Source organism: Urocitellus parryii, chromosome 3 (assembly GCF_045843805.1).
Source record: "Urocitellus parryii isolate mUroPar1 chromosome 3, mUroPar1.hap1, whole genome shotgun sequence".
NCBI classification, from domain to species: Eukaryota; Metazoa; Chordata; class Mammalia; order Rodentia; family Sciuridae; genus Urocitellus; species Urocitellus parryii.
In genome coordinates this window covers 165,473,233-165,492,413 of record NC_135533.1, presented here as the reverse complement: position 1 = coordinate 165,492,413, position 19,181 = coordinate 165,473,233, and the positions used below count along the sequence as shown (strand labels likewise).

The following is a 19,181-nucleotide window of genomic DNA, read 5'->3' as shown; positions in this document are numbered from 1 at the left end:
CAAACCACAAGTGGAATCAGTAAGTCGAACTGTTAGAAGTATTGTAAAATAGGCAAATGATTAAGGAAACCTTTGCAAACTTTTGATATGCATCCCTTGAAGAGAGCAGTTTATAGTCATTTTTGAAGAACTTTGAGTTATCAGTTTTACTAATTCTAAATGAAAGGTAATTTAGGACCCTCGGCATGTTCTTTTGGTTTTAATAGAGCAAAGACAGTCTTTTAAAAATGGAGATATTTTACAAATAGCCAAAAAATATATGAAGATGTTCAACATCCTTAACAATCAGGAAAATGCAAATAAAAACTACACAGTTTTTCTCTTTTTCCTGTTAGGATGACAGTCATCAAGAATACAAATAATAATAATTGCTGGTGAGGATGTAGGGAGAAGATATACTGATACATTGTTGGTGGGACTGCAGATTGGTACAATGACTTTGGAAAGCAGTGTGGAGATTCCTCAAAAGACTAGGAATGTCCAGGTGCAGTGGTGCACACCTGTAATCCCAGAGGCTCGGGAGGGTGAGACAGAAGGATCATGAGTTCAAAGCCAGCTTCAGCATTGGCAAGGTGCTAAGCAACTCAGTGAGACCCTGTCTCTAAATAAAATACAAAAATGGTCTTGGGATGTGGCTCAGTGGTCAAGTGCCCCTGAGTTCAATCCCCAATACCAAAAGAAAGGAAAAAAAAAAAAAACAGACTGGGATTGGAACCACCACATGACCCAGATATACCAATCTGCAGTATTTATCCAAAAGAACTAAAAGCAACAGGCTATAATGATACATGCATAACCATTTTTACAAGAGTCAAGTTATGGGACCAGCCTAGGTGTCCATTAATTGATGACCAGATAAAGAACATGTGAGAATACTTACACAATGGAGTTTTACCCAGCCATAAAGAAGAATGAAATTATGTCATTTACTAGTAAATGGATGGAACATCATGGTAAATGAAATGATCCAGATTCAGAAAATAAAGGGTCAGATGTTTTCTCTTAAATGCAGAAGCTGGAGAGAAATAAAGAATCTTTTCTAAAAGAAGGATTTCATAATAAGAAATCAGTGGAGTAAAGGAAGGAGAATAAGGGAGAGGGAGGAGGGGTGGAAAAGGGGAGGAGCAGCAGAATAGAATTAACCAAACCATTCATGTGCCTGTATGAACATATCACAATGAATTCCTCTTATGTATAACTAAAATGCACTGATTCAAAATAAATCAATGAAGAATACCCCACTATACTCAAAATAAATATTGCAAGCTTGGAAATCCACCTCTAAAGAGGCAGGATCTTCCTAAAAGAAAGAAAGGAGGTATTTTTTTTCCTTACCTCACTACCCTCAGGTAAAATGTGGAAAATGATGAGCATTGTAGCAAAACTTAGACACAGTAGAAAGAATGTTTATCCAGGGTAGAAGTCTTTTGAGGTTAGTCTCCAGTCACCATGAAATCCACATTATCTTTCATATTGGGAAGATTCTGAATTATAGTGCCCGTTCTTAGGATGTATGGGAAAAGTAGGAGTGGAGGACAAATTCAAGTGTATCTTATGCAAGAGAATGAAATACATTTTGACCCTTAATATTTTTCATGAATGGTTTTTGAAAATCAAACATCCTGTGGTTACTTGTTTCCCATTGTTAAAACACTGTGAAGATGAAGCATAATTGAACGAGATAACCCAGCTGTTGGTCATCTCTGATGCTTTCCATCTTCTAAGATACTGAAGTCACAAATTTCTGTTTTAAAGAACTGTACTATCTTTAAATTGACAAGTAATTTTTAAAAATCTGGTGATCTGGGAATATTCTTTTGAAACAACAAACTTGAATAATATTCTTCCTACAGTTATTCCTAAAGCATTCCCTATACCTGTCAACTATAAACTGTATACATTATTCTTTTAGACTTTAATTACATATTAAAATTTTAAGATTAGGGCTTAGCTCATGAAATTAATCTGTTAGTATTTCAAAAGTTTTCCAAATGTTCTTACATATGCTTTTCTGTGGAAATTAGAAAATCTAACTTTCTAATAAGAACATTACAAAACAAAATATTGCTACCCAGTGGCTTAGAAATCCAGAAATGATTCGTGCCTTTCCAGCAGTTAAAATACATCTTAATAATTTGAAGGTCACTGGCTTCAGCAGGGTGCCAGCATAGAAAGGGGCTTTAAACCTGCACTTTAAAACCCTTGGGATTAAACCAACCTTGTTGGCATATTTTATTTATACAGAGATTATCTTCAAAGGAGATTCATTGGTCTTTCGAATATAATGAACCCCTTTCTTATGGACTTCATTGTGCCATAAATGAAAAAGAGATTTCTTTTTATGTCAGGAAATAAAATGTCCCAATCTCCACAACATTCCTTGTATCCTAAGAGACTGATTTAGTCAAAAATCTATTTGTTGTGCCCTAGCTCAGGAATGAAAATCTTGGTAATATTCCTTTATTTCCTGTTTGCTTTATATTCCTACATTGACACAGAGGCATTACTGAGCAGTGGCCTGCACTTGGGCAGACAAGAGGGGAAATCCTAACTTCTAGGTCTTCTAAGGTCTACCCACTGAGGGAGTGGTAACAATACCTGATGGTAGCCCCGGTATGGGGACTGACTGGGGTGAGGGATAAGGGGACAGAGGAAATCGGAGCAGCACTTATCTGAGGCAAGCACCCTACTGTGCTAGGGCCTCCCATGTGACCCCAGGTGAACTGGACTGTGGGATAGGGTTGAAGATCTGCTGAGGGTTAAATGAACTTTACAGGCATTGTTTGCAAAGCAGGGGACTAAAGGACCTCTGAAATCTTTATGGTATTTATGTGTATACCCACATACTTCCTAAGCAAGCAGGTAGGGATCTTTGCTTGAGTAGACCTTAAGCCAAAGATAGCAAGGTAACTATTTACTAGTTACCTTGTAACTAGGTAACTACTTACCTGGCATCATGAAGTGACCAGTCTACCAGTGTGAATTTTCCAGGTAACTGAAGCTTAACTTTAAAGCATATCATTTCAACCTTCTGTTTTTCCCCTAGCGAGAAGTTCCTTTGAAATGTAGGTAGGGTAGGAAGGTAATGTAGTATGTCAGCCTGGCCCTATTGGTGGACGGTGGCAGTGGGCCTTGGGCAGGCTCCCGTGGTCTCTGTCAGTTTCCTCATCTGTGGAGTAATCACAGCCCCAAGTCATTGAGTTCAACTGAATGCAAGTGGCACCTGGCAAGGAATCAAAGCTGTTAAATATTCACTAAATACCAAGCGCTCTTACAAGTACTTTTTTACTTTGCATAACACCGTATGAATCAGGTATTGTTGCTCTTCCCATTTCACAGCTAAGGGAAGGGAATCCCTGAGAGGCAGAGTCACCACCAGGTACTCTGGCCTTTCTGCTCACACCATTGCCTCTGGCTGCCTAATCCCAGGAAGTATTCCATCAGTGGGGGCTGAGAAGAGTAACAGATACACAAATTCTTCTGAGGTCCTGGTTAATGGCCCTTCCTTTTGCTGGGCAGTGCACTGAGGGTGGGCCTGCATAGCTCCTCCCTGTGGTGTACATGCAGGATCAGCCTCAGCTGCCTATTTTTCCTTTCTAATAGCAAACCAAAGATTGCATAAAACAAAGTGTTTCTCTTTATTTCTCCTCTTAAGATGAAGAGAAAGCAAATTTAACATATAGGAGCACATTAGAAGCATGAAGTGTGGGTGATCTGCCTCTTGCAATTCTGAAGATGCAAGTACAGGAGAAAGGCACACATAGATTACAGAAACAGCTTTGCCTTCTGTTTATTAGCTTAGTTCTTTATTACCTGCAGCATTGTGTGTGAGGTCAACACTGTCTAAGCTCTGGTGCTTTCCTTTCTGAAGAAGTTACTGTCTTCAGCTCACCCTCTAATGCTCTGCTTTTAGTACTCCTCTGGTTTGAATATGAAGTGTGCCCCCAAATCTCCTGTGATGATGCAGGAATGTTCAGAGGTGAAATGATCAGACTGTGAGAACTGTAATCCAATCAGCCCATCATATAATCCAATCAGTCCATCGTATTTTAATAGGACTAGGTGGTATGGTAACCATGGGCAGGTGGACATGGCTAGATGAGGTTGATCGCTGGGGACATGCCCTGGAAGGAGTCATCTTTGGCTCCTTCCCTCTCTCTGCTTTCCGGCTGCCCATGAATGGAGCAGTGCTCCTCTACCACAACCTTCCACCATGGTGATCTGTCTCACCGTGGGCCCAGAGCAATGGAGTTGGCCACCCATGGACTAACTCTGGAATAGTGAGCAAAAAAAAAAAACAAAAAAAACACATATTTTGTTCACAGTGATGGAAAGCTAACAGAGGTGTCTCCAAATCAGAGACTTATACGGGAATTTTTGTTGTGGATTGACTTAAATTAAAGGCATTTACCTACAAGTTTAAGTCTACCCACAAAAAGCTAAAATCTTGGAAGTAAGCATAAATAATTCTGTTTAATAGCAGTAAGCTCACTCCTCAGATACCAATTGTCATTTGAGTATTTCAAATATTTTATAATGGGGTGATTTAGTAGTAACAAATAGTAGTCCTGCTTTTGACTAACTTAACCCTCAGATATCTGAAACTTCTATAAATAAAAACATTGGCACAAAATTATAAAGTAATATTTTGAGGATGTTAACCAAGATATCCTGTTCAATGTTTTGGTCTTCCTCCAAACTGTGGTACTTTGAGACAAGGATCAGCAAGCAGTATGTTATGGTGCATAGGGCTGTAGGCTGAGTTTGGTAGACTTGGCTTCAGATCCTAGCTCTGCCATCTAAATGTGTCACTTGGGACAAGTTGCTTCAAGTTTTCTTTTACGGACTGTGAGGATACCTGTGTTTGCATCACTTGGCTCTTGAACACCTGAATGTATAAAAAGCCTTTCCACGGTCTCTGGAAACCAGTAAGGGCTGAATTAGTGGGAGCGCTCTTTCTTTACCCTGGGCTTTGTTATGCCATACATACCCAGCTCCTGTCAAGGCTGGAGTTACTAACAGCATGTTTGCTTTGAGTCCAGCCTCTGTTTTGTATATGCTTCGACCACCACATCACTGACCTTTATTCTTCCCCAAGTCATCAAACCCATCTTCCTCCTGGCACTCAGCGTTCAACACGTCTTTGCACACTGTCTGTGCCCTGACGTTCTTGTGTTCATCTCTGCTCCAACACACACGAAACCCCCTGAGCAGAGACCATCTCCCTAATATCAGGTGGAGTTCTGAGAGCTCAGTCAATGCTGTGTCCAGTCGTTTTCCATCCACTGTGGCCAGACCACAGCCATTTGCTGTCTTAATTGGAGCACTCTTTCCCTTTGGATCTGCAACTTCTTTCTTCTGCCATACTTCAGCCTTCGGTTATTTTGGACCTGTTTTCTCACAGCATGATGGGTTTGAAAACTGTGCCCGTCTCTTTGCATATTAATACACATAAAGTGCATCCAAAGTACATGGTCACTAGTTAGCACTGCTGCTGGTTCCACAACTTTGAATGAAACTCAGACATTTGTCTATAAAGAACACTTTCTGCATGGACATTTTCTTATAACATCCAGGATCTTTCCAGATAAGAACTGCACAGATCAGGCCTATGATGCTGCCCTAAACTGCTGACCCTTTTGCTAGTCATATTAACTTGATAATCTCCTGACAAACTTAATAGAAAAATTATGAGAGGAAAATAATTGGTACTTGTAATTGGTCATAGCCTTATATTCACCATAACATGGAGGAAAACAAATTATAACTCTGTTACTTGAGAAAAATGATGTAATATCTGGGTAGCTGAGGGAGGTCAGTACAAAAGCATTTGTATGTGCATCTGTCTGTCTAGTAGTTATGACGTTATTGCCAGTGCCTAGAAACCCCAGGGGTGTGGCTAGACTTCCTTGGATAAAGACACAAATTGGAAAAAATAGTCATAGTTCCACAATTACCATAGTGAGCTCTGCTGGATTTTACTGCTTCTAGCTATGGGGAGTAGCGGGCAAATTCATTTCCGGGCATGCGTAACATGAGCTTGGATGTTACTGTTGAGCACTTTGCAGGGGCAAAAAAAAAAAAGGTTAACCAGAAAGACTGTCAAGATTTGAAGTGGGCTGTGACTTTTCATTGCCATTGATTTTACCCTAGAATCCTGTAATATTTAAAATCTTTTATGGGGAAGAAATGGACATTTTCCTGTTTTAGACTATAGCTCACGTCCTTAATCATGGCTTACAGCTTTATTGGGAATCAAAAATTCCAAAGTAACATTATGGAATAAATATTGCCCTCTCTATGTTGCACTATTAACTATACCCATTGTATCTCATTTCTAAATAGATAGGGAGAGAACTGATATGGTTTATAAACTTGGGTGTTTTGGGGATTGGGCTGTGTCTTCAGCCGTTTTGCCTCCTGTCCAAAGATGAATTAATCCTTGTGCAAATCCCTGAGAGACTCCCTAACTCTATGCATATTAACTCTTTCCTCAACTTGATCATTACTGTGGAATCCGCTTACTTCTAAACATCTCTAAGTGAAGTGATCAGATAAATTTGGAAATTTTTTTTTCTTGAACTGTGCGATCTGCTAAATATTCTGGGGAAACATTTTGGCTGTGCTTAGTCTGTTAATGCTGGTTACATCATGGGAGCTATAGATTTCTTGGGCGTACAAAATGATTGCATATTCATGAACATCTTCAATCCTGAAATATTTGTAAATAACTTGGCAATTTTTTTTCATAAGGTTGCCTATTAAAATGATCAGGACTTTAATTGATCACACAGAAAGAAGTTGTGCTTACAAAGGAATGCCTCTTTGATAAGTAACGTATTTCTAGGCTAAGCAACTTGGACTATGGACATATAAATCACCTTTCTTAAACAAAGTATAAGAGATGCTATTTTCCGCCTAAGGATGATTCAAGTTTGAAAATGTCAATAGATGCAAAAAGCCACCCTAGAGCTTTGCTCTCTCAAAAGAAAGTAGAGAAGGAATGACATAGTCAATGTTAACTGTCACCAGATGAAGAGAAATCAGATTGTCAGGCCTGGATCTATAAAATTCTTGCCAAAGTAGGACTTCATTTACACATACAGATCTTCATACCCTTTGCTAAGAAAAGCATCTGTGGCAGTTTAGATGTTTGTGCGTTTGCCAAAGATCTTTCACTCTGAATAAAGTAAATGTCATGTCTGTTGTTTATCTCAAATTCAGCGGAGTATTTTTAAAAGGAAATATTTGCGGGGGAGGGTCGAGGGAGAAGGGAGGCGGGAGCTCCAACGAGGTGGGTGTGGCTGTTGTTTAGGAGGACCAGAGGGGTCTCCGGAAATAAGGCTAAGACACACTTGGGGCTCCTGAACTGAAAATGTCCTTTTGAAGTGACAACACTACAGCAAGTTGGAATGTGGAGTCTTCCTGAATCTATACCTAGTCTGTCAACACCCCCCAAATCCAGTTAATTTAGTCAAACTGATTATTTGGCATCATGGAGACACAGCTGTCTTGAACTAAAATCCTGAACACGTGGAGATGGCATTGTACCCAGAGCCAGCCAGTACAAGGGGATCTGTGTACAAAGGCTCACGTAAACGTCAAAGATTGGAAGTAGAAGTTAATTGCACCAAATTTAAGCTAGAACCCCAGTGAACAATTGAAAAAAAAAATTCTTGTAGTAATTTTTTTTGGCAAACAGGTACCATTGGTAAATTAAGATTCAGTTAAGAGTATAATGTCATGTAACTTTGTAAATTGCCTTTAATATAAAAAGTAAAGAGAATTATCTACTTCTTAAACTATTTACCTGGTTTATTGGTACTCAAGGTCCTAATGGGAAATATTTCAGATAATGCAGTTATCACTCTTTGCAAAAGTCGAGTATTTGTCTTAAATGAGTATGGTTTGCTCCATGGAAGTATTCTGTGTGACCCTGAATTTCGCTGTCTTCCCCCAGATGATATGGAAGCCATTCCTGTCAAACAGTTTGTCAAACACATCGGGGAGCTCTATTCTAATAACCAGCACGGGTTCTCTGAGGATTTTGAGGTATGTTTCAAAACTGGAAGTTTCTAGAAAATTAACTCTTACTTCTGAGATTATTGTCAACCTGAGTTTATTTTCAGCATAACAAAACAACTGACAATTGGAGATTATTTTTTTCATATGTGATTTTTACAGCCATTCTCTTCCCAGAAAAATCATGTGAAAGGGAATTGGTTGCACTGGTCCTGAACATGTGCTTTTGTGAAAGAACAGACTTAATGGTTGAAAAGAGGCAGATAGTGGGGGTTGATTTTGGGTGTTCTTTCTTCATCTTCCTTCTAGTGGGGAAGTCATAGTTAAGCGCCTCAATTCCCTGTCGTGTCTGCGCTGCACGTGGTGTAGTGGAGACAGCAGGTTGGCGTGAGGAACTGGGTGCTGGCTGAACCAGTAGTGAGCTTCACAGCCCGTGGGCCAATCACTTCATCTCTGATCCCTAGTTTCCTCATTGAAAAAAAAAAAAAAATGCTGCTAATGTCGCCCACATCCTAAAGTTGTTACGAAACATACACGATAAGCATCTTTGAAAGTGCTGGGTTAATTATTAAGAAGCAAGCAAATCATTGATGGTGGTTGTTTGCATGATTATTAATCCTTGGAGACAAGATGTGGTTAACACAGCCTTCTGATTTTAAGAACTGGTGTATAGGAAACAAGGTAGAGCGCGGCACGCGCTATCCTGCCAACTCTGGGTTCTGTGCCAGTTCAGCAGTGACAGGGTGTCAATGAGGAGCTATTAAACAGACTGCCCTTTTCTTCACTGAGGCGCTTAACTAAGGCACATCTCTGGCAGCAAGAGTTGTGCCGAGGAGGCCAAGTTTTCATGGCAGCTCAGCTGTCTTCTAGCTTTGTGGGTAAGTCAGTTCCTTTCTCGTTCTCATTTCTACTTTAAAATGGAAATGATGGTGATGACGCTAACCTGCCCATCTCTTTTTCTACACAATTGGTTCTGGGGCTCAAGTGAGGGGATGGGAGGTAAGTGCTTGGGGAATCATCCGGGAGCCACACAGCTGGGAGGAGTAATCATCCTACAGGAACAATGAGAAATAGGACAAAAATCCCGTCTCTATGCAAATGTGGAATCCCCAAAGGCTATCAGAAAGGCAATTATATTGACAACTCATTTTAAATTAAGTCTTTCTCTTAGTTTTTGTGTCATCTCTTTGAGCAGAACAGGGGCAAAGGTGGTAGAAAGGACTCTCATGATTTATTCTGCAAAGTCGTATGTTTCCTGGAACAAACAAAAGCATGTCAGGTACTTAATGCTCCTATTAGATGCCGACCCAAAAAGGTGCCTATTCAACTACAGTGAACATGGTTTAAGTCAAACATTTTGTATTCATGAGGACAGCAAATGTGTGTGGTGTTAAAGTGATTTAGTTCAATTGACTGTTGGCTGGATGACTGAGCAAGAATATTGAGGCATTTAACAATGTTGATGGTATTCAGGACAAACATTTATCCTCTAGAGAGCAGAACTTGATCAGGATGATCAAATGCAACTCTGGTTTCTCAATTATTTATGATTTGAGACCCCAGTGCTATTCATCACAGCTGGTTTTGACACTATTTAATTATTCAAAATAATCAGCTATACCTCTGTGTACTTAGTCTGACTTAAAATAGGCTTTGCTGCATCCAAATCATGACGGTTAACAAATTCTGGGCATCTGTGCCCTTAAAAATAAATAAATAAATAAATAAATAAATACATTGAGAAATTTAGCCCCCTCCCCTGAACTTTGTAGTTTAAATATTGTTTGTTGATATTTATAGGAGTGGAACAGGGAATGCAGGCAGGAAGGACATATCTTTCTACTGTTGTCACCTCACAATCTTTCCTGGCTTCAAAGATTGAAAATTGAAGCTATTCAGATTAGGAAGAATATTCTCTTTTCTAAAGAGAACAGTAAGGGTCCATAAAGGGCAGAGTAAGTACAAAATCTTGCCTTCTAATTTAGCAAAATTTGAAAGATTTTTAAAGCATTTATTCCTTTTTGGTAATGAGCTACCTAAGGTTGTTTCATAAACAGTTAATAATAGGCTATATAAAGAAAGGCAGAAAAAAGATTGTAGTGATTAAAAAGTAAAGGGTTTATTTTTAATTATTTTGGTGATAGTAGTACTCTCACCTTTGGATTTCTAGATCCATATAAGGAATATTGATGGCTAGCATTCACTTAGCACTGCGAATCCACTATTTTACTCCTTCAGAAATACCCTCTGAGGTAGGGCTTACTGACCTCACCTCTCAAATGAGGAAACTTTGCCCATGACATAACTAAGGCATTGGGTGTCTGTTTTTGGAATGGCAGCAGCAGGGTTTAAGACTAAGGCTGTCTTGGTTCAAAACTACCTGGTTAATTCTGAGACCATCCACATTCTCATTAAAGTCACACTCATTATATAATGAGCCAAAGTGAGAAGCAGAACTAGCCAAGATGGCAAGTGACATTCTGAAACTGGCCATGAAGCTAGGACTCGGCAAAAAATAAAAAGAGCCCCCTCTTAAGAATACTATTTGGTCCTGGTGATCTAGAACCTGTACAGCTTAGCTCAGATTTTGATTTTCAAGACAGGAACAGTGGCACACACCTGTAATCCTAGCAGCTCAGGAGTCTGAGGAAGATTCCAAGTTCCAGGACAGCCTGGGCAACTTGGCAAGACCCTGGCTCCAAAAAGGCCGAGGATGGAGCTCAATCGTAGAGCACTTGCCTGAAACTGGGGAAGGTCCCAAGTTTGAGCCCTAGTGTCCCACAAAAAATCAGATGTTATTAACAAAACTCTCACCCAACATCTGAATAGAGGCCTAGAATTAGTCATCGTTCCAGTCATAGAGTAAAAGAGAATACCACTTAGTCAACAAAACAACTCATCTAGTAGTTACTAAGGACTCGCCAGAGACCACTCTCTGGACATAAGGTACAATGGTGGATTGAGTCTTCACCATAGTGGCCAAGGTTGTAGCTCTATGGCAAAGCTCTGTGCACCAACAGAATTATTAGGCAAGGTTTGGAAGAATCAGAAGTTTAAAGACTGGGTATAGAGATGAAGCCAGAGGTCCCAAGCTCCTTGACAAGATCCTCTGGGGGATGGCCCCTGTTACTTCAACCAGCTGAGGTAAATCTGGGCTGGCTGATCTTCTTAAATCAAGAGAGCATGAGGACCTTCTTGGTAATGAGCTACATTAAGAAACAGCCTTAGTTAACAGTTAATAATAGGCTATATAAAGAAAGGCAGAAAAGCAGCAGAAGAAAAAAATGTAGAGTCCTTGCCCTAAATAGTTTGGTCTGATGGGGAGACCAGAGTGTTTACACAACTATAGTAAAACAGGAGAAAGCAAAACTCAGTGCTAAAATGCAGGTCTGGAGTTCTGAGGGACTGAGAGGAGAAAGGCACCTAGGAATTCTGATTAGTTATTTCAGTGAACATTCTTTCTGCCCCATGTGGTTTAAAAATCTTGGAAGTAAAAAATTTTGGTGAATAGCTGTCATATTTTCGGAGCTCTGCTACTTCGGCAAGAATAAGAAAAACAACTTCACTGGGAATATTGAGTCTTTGTCTAGAGGTGATGCTGAAAGCTAGCATTTTGTCCTTGTCAGATAAATTTTGGACACTGTGAAAAGCTGGTGACATTGTACCTCTAGAAGATTTTGCAGTCAGTGGCAATAACATCAATCCTTGTCTCAGGGTAATATTTGATGATTCCAGTACCCGAGTTCTCTTCACCCTCACTGTCCTTCCTTTTCATGAAATGGCTTCCGAGGGTGGTTTTAAGGGATGAGCAGCCACTTTCCTGGCCCCCACCATCATAATGCATGACATCTCCAAAAATGCAGTGGCAGCACTCTCCTTCAAAAGGAGGGAGCTCCAAAGCTCTGTGCACAAAAAAAAATTATTAGGCTAGGTTTGGAAGAATCAGAAGTTTAAAGACTGGGTATAGGGATGAAGCCAGAGGTCCCAAGCTCCTTGACAGGATCCTCTGGGGGATGGCCCCTGTTACATTAACCAGCTGAGCTAAATCTGGGCTGGCTGATCTTCTTAAATCACCTGAGCCCATGCTCTGAGGGAGTAGTGGCCACAGTCACTTTGTGTCACGAAAGGACACTTCCAGGGTTGCCGATGACATATGACAGAGGTGTAATGCTGCCTCAAGATTGCTGCCTGCAAGAGGGCAGAAATTGACTCTGTGATGCTTTTGTGTCAGAATGCCAGTTTAGACTTGGATATCAAAAAAACATTTTAGACCCTTTTTATAAAGAAAAAAACACAACTGTTTAAGAGGAGGCACTCTGCGAAGAAAGTGAACTAGCTAAATTTCAAAAACTGCACATAGAATAATTTTTTTTCCATGTCCTAGGCCAGCTACACTGTGCTCTATGGAGACAGAGGGGAAAGGCAGTCATTTTAGGTAAAGACACACAGATTTGGATAGGGGAATAGAAGAGGCATTCTTAGCAAGGTAAATGGCAGGGAACCATCATCTTCCAGAGGGCATGGGAAGGCAGTTTGTGGAAGATGGCTGGGACCTCAAAAGGCTGGTGAAGAAATTGGAGGTTTCTGAGCAAGTCAACACAATGGAAGGTGGCCAGGCTGGCAGCACTTCATGACCTGAGTGGAAGAGGGCAAAGGTGGGAAGATGCGGAGTATGTGGCACCTGTCAAGCACTGAGCCACAATCATGACCTGAGACAAGCAGTCCTCTGTAGATCAGGTCCTGTCCCACGGCCGTGGGCCTCAATGGTCATATGCTCAGTCCAATACGGGGTCATCAGGTCCACGTATTTTCTTCCAGTCTTGTCTTGGTGAAAGATTTCAGATGTGTTTTGTTCAGCTTTATTATTATTATTTTTTTTTAATGGAAGCACAGAAGGCAAAACAGCAGGTCTTGAAGTATGCTCTAGCCAGCGTCTCCCATTGACAACTCCAGGCAAGAAGTAATCTAGCTTCTCAATTCGTAGTCTTGCAAATGAACTATTTTTGTTGTGTTAGACCTCCTTTTCTCCCCACTGGCCCTCTCCTCTAGTTGTACGACTGTTCATATTAAGACTTGATTCTTACATAGAGAAAATGCAAACAAGTTTAAAATATCAGTGCTAATAAATAGGTTACTTTACTATATACACTCCATTGGCCAGTGTCATTTTAAACGGTTTTAATACCTATTATAATCAAATTAACTCTGAAATGCCAGTTTTGATGGAGAAAAGCCACTCCAGGATCAGATGATATTATCTGCATCTAAATGAGCCACACAGTCCTGCGAGGAATTACAAATGACATTATTACCCACAAGATAAAATCAGAAGGCCTTCGGCAAACCCCATGAATTCTAATAAAATCAGATTTAACATTATTTATGACTATGCTTTTTTTCTGTCATTCACATAATTGGAAAAGTGAAATAGAGGCAACAGATTAGACCGAGGGTTTTGGATAACAAAAGAGTTTGGCCATATTGAATGACTGTTTTAAACCGTGCAGACAGCTGCTCCCAGGCTGTCCTGGTCAATTGCAGTACATTGTAATAGAGGCCCAACCTCAGTGTGTAGTTCGGGCTGTCAGATCCACACAACAGGGGAAGAAAAATAAATTACAAAAAGAATGAGACTAAAGGACTAAAAGCAAAAATCTCTCGGAACAAAATCTCTAAACAGCTCAACCCATAGAGGTTCAAGCCAGAGGTATGACTTTCCAAACCCAAGGATGTCAGTTTGTTTCTGGGATTTGTAGGTAGAGGAATTAATACCATCCAGAATACAAATCCACTTGCAAAAGCTTCCTTCCTTTGAGACAATTCTAAAGGGTGTTTGCAGTAGTTCTAAAAGGGTGGTCCCACTATTTCAAGTACAGTTAACATTGCTTATGTTCTTGTAGATGTTAACCAATCCAGACTCATGACTTTTTGCCCGTGCTTTGAAAAGAAATGAGCCAAAGGCAGCCTTCAGGCCCTTTAAACTAGTGTTTGCAAAACCATTAGTTATGAACTATTGTAGAATAGAAAGCAGCAGAGCTTATCACATTTAGTAAGGATAAGAAACAGTAAACGCGTCAAAAACACTCCCCAAAGAGGCGGGTTGAATTGATGTTGTGGGTCTTTTTTGTAAATGGGCAGCTGGGAAATTTCCACAAATATGAAAAATTCAGTGTATAATTTCCAAGAATCGGCGAGTCCATAAATATAGTTCCTTTGAAGAGATAGTAACCCTTTGTTATTATACTTGACATTCTTTGACTATAGTGAGCCCCTCCTTAAGGGAGAAGGGGGACTCCTTTCTGGGAAGTACTTTGTGAATATAAAAGACAACCAGTTCCTTGTTTTCATTATGCTTAATGTAAATGCTGTGGAAAACATCCGTAATTGCTATGCAACTCCTTTGTGAAAAAAAGTCAGCACACTCCTAAACTCTGTTACATCTGCTACGTGTAAAACATTTCTCCTGATAATTTTGTGTTATTTTGCTCCTGCTCTTTGGAGCAGCTGTGCAGTGCTAATGACTTCCCTTATTAGTTAACTCCAGTCCTTTCCTGGGTTTGAAGCATACAGTGTGGAAAAACTTGGCTTTTCGGCAACCTTGTATTTGGCTAATGGATAATGTTTATATCCAGGGCCAAGACGGTGGTTGAATTGTTTCTGCCACTGCTGTTTTTCTAAAGAAAGTTCACTTAGATGAAATGAAGTGTTCACAAATAATTTGTCAGGGTCATGCATATCCAAGCCAGACGTGACAATTAGACTACAGATTAGTGTCATTTCAGGACTGAGTCTTCATAGTCAATTTGCAGTCTCATAAAATGAGACCATGAGGCCTATGAATATATTTCAAATCATGGTAGAAACTGTGCTTCTTGGGAATACCCATTATCTTCTGAGACACAAGTAAATTGTTGTCGTCTCCTGGTTTAAGCTTTCCCCTGTTCCTCTGTCTTTGCTTCCATCATCCTTTTTTTTCAGGCCTCTTTTCTGTAGTTCACATTTGGTAGCTACAAAATCTTTTTCTTGTAGACTACAACATAGAGAGACTTTTTTTTTTAAATCCCAACGCATAGATCAAAAGCTGGAATAAGGAAATGGATGAATTCATAAATGAAACCATTATACCTTAATATTCTACATATGCTTGTTACAATCATGGCTATAATTATATCAGAAATTAGGATTGGGGAGGTCCTGGTGACTGTCAGTACTAGGCAATAAAATATGTCTATCAGTGTGTGTGTGTGGTCATTGCTTAAAAATAAGGACAAGTTCTGAGAACTGTCTCATTCAGCAGTTTCATCCTTGTATGAACAACATAGACCTGATGATCTTGGTCACTTAGCATCGCCTCTTGATGCAAACCAGGCACGTGGCACTATTGTAGTTATTAAAATGACAGTGTTTTACACTAAGCTTGTCTTAGGTTATATTGTAAAATAATGATTAAAATATAGTGCACAGTTAATTATCATCTCATGTGCTTAGGTATATATGCTGGTCCTTTGTGTGACTGGTATGGCACAAGGTTTGTATCAGCATCGCCACAAATACATGAGCCATGTCCTGCTCTGTATTACCACGGTTTCAACTTTTCCAGGTGATGGGAATTTTTCAGCTGCAGTAGGGATCACTGTGCATGCTTTGCAGAGCATAACTATAACTCCTTTGTTTTTTAAAGGCTGTTTAAAACCTTGCTGTTCATTCTCTTCACTAGGAAGTCCAGCGCTGTACAGCTGATATGAACATCACTGCAGAACATTCCAATCATCCAGATAACAAGCACAAAAACAGATATATCAACATTTTAGCATGTGAGTAACAGACTTTAAACCATCTTTGACTCTGAGGAGATTACATTTTCATGCTGGGTTTAAGCTGACAGGCAAGCAATCAGAAACGGGGTGCCAAGAAAGAATGATATTTGTGAGCTAACCTCTCCTTAGACCATCTTCAGTAGTGTGAGGACATGTTCGGCCCCCTTAGCCTCTTGTTAGGCTGTCACCATGTGAAATGTTCCAAGCCTATTTTCATGTGAAGTGATAGTACAGCAGATGTTGGGAGTCAAAGCTTGGATGTCACTTGGCTGTCTTGACCTTGATTTTAACCTACTCTTCTGTATTCTTTTTATACCTTTATTTTAATGTGGTGCCTGGGGATCAAACCCAGTGCCTCACACATGCTACGCAAATGCTGTACCACTGAGCTAATCGCAGCCCTTAATCAACTTTGTTTTTTTTAAATATTTTTTAGTTGTAGGTGAACATGTTACCTTTATTTTATTTTTGTGTGCTGAGGATTGAACCTAGTACCTCATGCATGCTAGGCAAGTACTCTACTACTGAGCCACAAACCCAGCCCCCCAAATTTTTATAATACAAATAAAAATTGGTGGAATTAAGTAAATTTCCAGGCAGTCTCTATAAGACTTCCTAACTGTCCTTTCCTTAAAGGATGAGCCTCCAGTCCTTTTGCCCCATGCATGTAGGCCTATCTTCAAGGCCAAGGGCATGCTAGAGATTAGGGATTCAAACAAACAGGCATTTTTTATATAGAACCTCAAAGAATATTCTCACACTTTAGGCTACTTCTGTGCAAGGCCACTTTTCATGGACACGTAGGACTTCGGTCATTGGACGAATACAGATTGTTGGTAATATGAAAATCTGGAACTCCTTGAAGCACTGACATGACAAAAAGTTTCAGACTAGGGATGCTCAGCCAGTACAGTCTATGCAAACTATTACAGAATGAGGGGAGAGGGGGAGATCTTGAACACATCTGGTCCCAAATATTTCAGATAAGGATACTCTAACATGCAATAAGGACCACATTATATAGAATTTTATATAATAGAGTTTGCATCGCAAAACTTAAAATTTGAACCCAACTATTAAGTCTTTGTAATAAAGCTTTTGGGAGATATAATTCACATACTGTATGTATAAATTTTACCCATTTAAGTTTACAATTCAGTGGGTTCTGGTATATTGCAAGAGTTGTACAGTCACCACAATGCAATTTTAGGGTATTTTTATTACCCCGAAAAAGAAACCCAATATCTGTTAGCTGATACTCCCATATCCTAGCAATCTCTTGTCTATTTTCTTTGGGGACTTACATATTCTGGCCATTTCATCAATATTCATCCAGGTTGTACCCATATACATATATTCATCCACTGCTTTTTTATAGCTAAAAAAATACTGCATTTTATGGATATATAAGTATTGGTTATTCATTCATTTTCCCCACTTTTTGGCTATAATAATGCTGCTGTGAACATCCACACACAAGGCTTTATGTGGACATGTATTTTCAGTTCTCTTGGGTATACATAAGAGAAGAATTGCTAGGTTCTCTGGCAACTCCCAGTTTGACATGGTGAGGAACTATCAAATTGTTAGCCAAAGTGGCCGCACCAGCAATAGGTGAAGGGGCCAGTGTCTCTACATCCTTACCAACATGGATTTTTATTTTTTACATAACAGCCTCTGGGCTTGAAGTGTATCCCATTTTACTTTTGGGAGAGTTTTATTTGTGGGTATCGGGGATTGAATCCAGCGGCGCTTAGCCATGCAGCCATATCCTTGCCCTTTTTTACATTTTATTTAGAGGCAGGGTCTGGCTAAGTTGCTGAGTCTGGCTTGGAATTCATAATCCTCCTCCCTCAGCCTCTGGAGCCACTGGGATTACAGGTGTGCCCACTGCACCTGACCCCATTATAGTTTTGATTTGCATGTGTTTATTGGCTACTTGTATATCTTCCTTGGAGAAATGTCTGTTTTTGACCCTTTACCTGCTTTTGGGGGGAAAAAATGGAGTATTTGTCCTTTTACTGTTCAGTTGCAAGGTTCTTTACAAATATCCTAGATACAGGTCCACTGTCCACTATAAAGATAAGACTCTTTTCAGTTTAATGGTGTCTTCTGAAGCACACATCTTTACATTTTGGTGAAATTCGGCTTACTTTATTTTTTTTTTTTTTACTAGTGGCCAGGGGTTTTGGTGTCATATCTAAGAAAGAATTGCCTATTACAATATAACATCAAGGTTTTTATTTTTTACATAACAGCCTTTGGGTGTGAAGTGGTATCCCATTTTATCCCATTTGAGCACTGACATGAATTTTATGGTTTGGGTTTTTATATTTAGGTCTTTGATCCACTGTGAGTTAATTTTTATGTGTGGTCCAAGGTTCTTTTCAGTGAATACATAGGAATAGAGTTGCTAAGTTACATGGTGACATTCCACCTTCATTCTTTTCATGTCCCAGAACCATTTGAGAAGACTTTCCTTTCCCCATTGAATTGTCCTAGTACTTTTATTGAAAATCAGCTGGCCATGAAGGAATGGGTTATTTCAGGACTCACAATCACATTCTGTCAATCTTATGTCTATCCTATGCCAATACTGTACTGTCTTCATTACTGACAGCTTTGTGACAAGTTTTGAAACTGGAAACTGTGAGCCCTGAAAGACGACTTATGAGTCCTCTTTTTCAAGATTCTTTTCGTTTTTCTGGGTCTGTTGTGTTTCCATATGGATTTTTATGATCAACTTGTCTATCACTATAGAAAGAGCTAGGGTTTATTTTGATGGGGATTGATTGCACTGAATGTGCAGATTAATTTGGGTATCCCTGCCATCTTAACAATATTATCCTCCAGTCCATGAACATGGTGGTCTTTCCACTTATTTAGGTCTTTTATTTCTTTCATCAGTTGTAGTTGGCTGTGTATTTCTTTTGACAAATATATTCTGATTGTTCACTTTATGGTAGTTTCAGGTTGTTGTCTACTGACAATTTATAAAAATAGTTGATTTTTGTATATTGACCATGTATACTACATCCTTGCTAAACCCATTTATTCTAATAGCCAATTTTGTGCATTTCTATAAAGATACTTTTACTACCTCAAGTTTTTTGTTTTGTTTTGGTAGATGGACACAGTACCTTTATTTTATTTATTTATTTATATGTGGTGCTGGGGGATCGAACCCAGTGCCTCATACGTGCCAGGTGAGTGCTCTACCACAGAGCCACAACCCCAAGTTTTAAAAGAACTACTTTACTTTCAAAAATTCAAATTAGAATCTTTTATTTTGACAAGTCCAGACAGCTGGGTTTTGTTGTTTTCTTGGTTATTTGGACTGGG

General features: G+C 39.5%; 1 protein-coding gene and 1 long non-coding RNA gene across 3 annotated transcripts in view; one reads left to right on the top strand and one right to left on the bottom strand.

The window, feature by feature from the left end:
* LOC113198528 (uncharacterized) overlaps positions 1-19,181 on the bottom strand; it is an 87,553-nt gene that overhangs the window by 28,352 nt on the left and 40,020 nt on the right. The window contains exon 3 of the long non-coding RNA XR_003302845.2: positions 2,949-3,169. This is a non-coding gene — a long non-coding RNA (uncharacterized LOC113198528). The remainder of the gene's footprint in view (positions 1-2,948; positions 3,170-19,181) is intronic.
* The window catches only part of Ptprg (protein tyrosine phosphatase receptor type G), a 715,889-nt gene that overhangs the window by 669,585 nt on the left and 27,123 nt on the right, over positions 1-19,181 (top strand). For both annotated transcript variants that reach the window (XM_077796194.1, XM_077796193.1), the window contains 2 exons: positions 7,961-8,052; positions 15,740-15,836. In XM_077796194.1, coding sequence (XP_077652320.1) covers positions 7,961-8,052; positions 15,740-15,836 — 189 coding nt within the window. The remainder of the gene's footprint in view (positions 1-7,960; positions 8,053-15,739; positions 15,837-19,181) is intronic.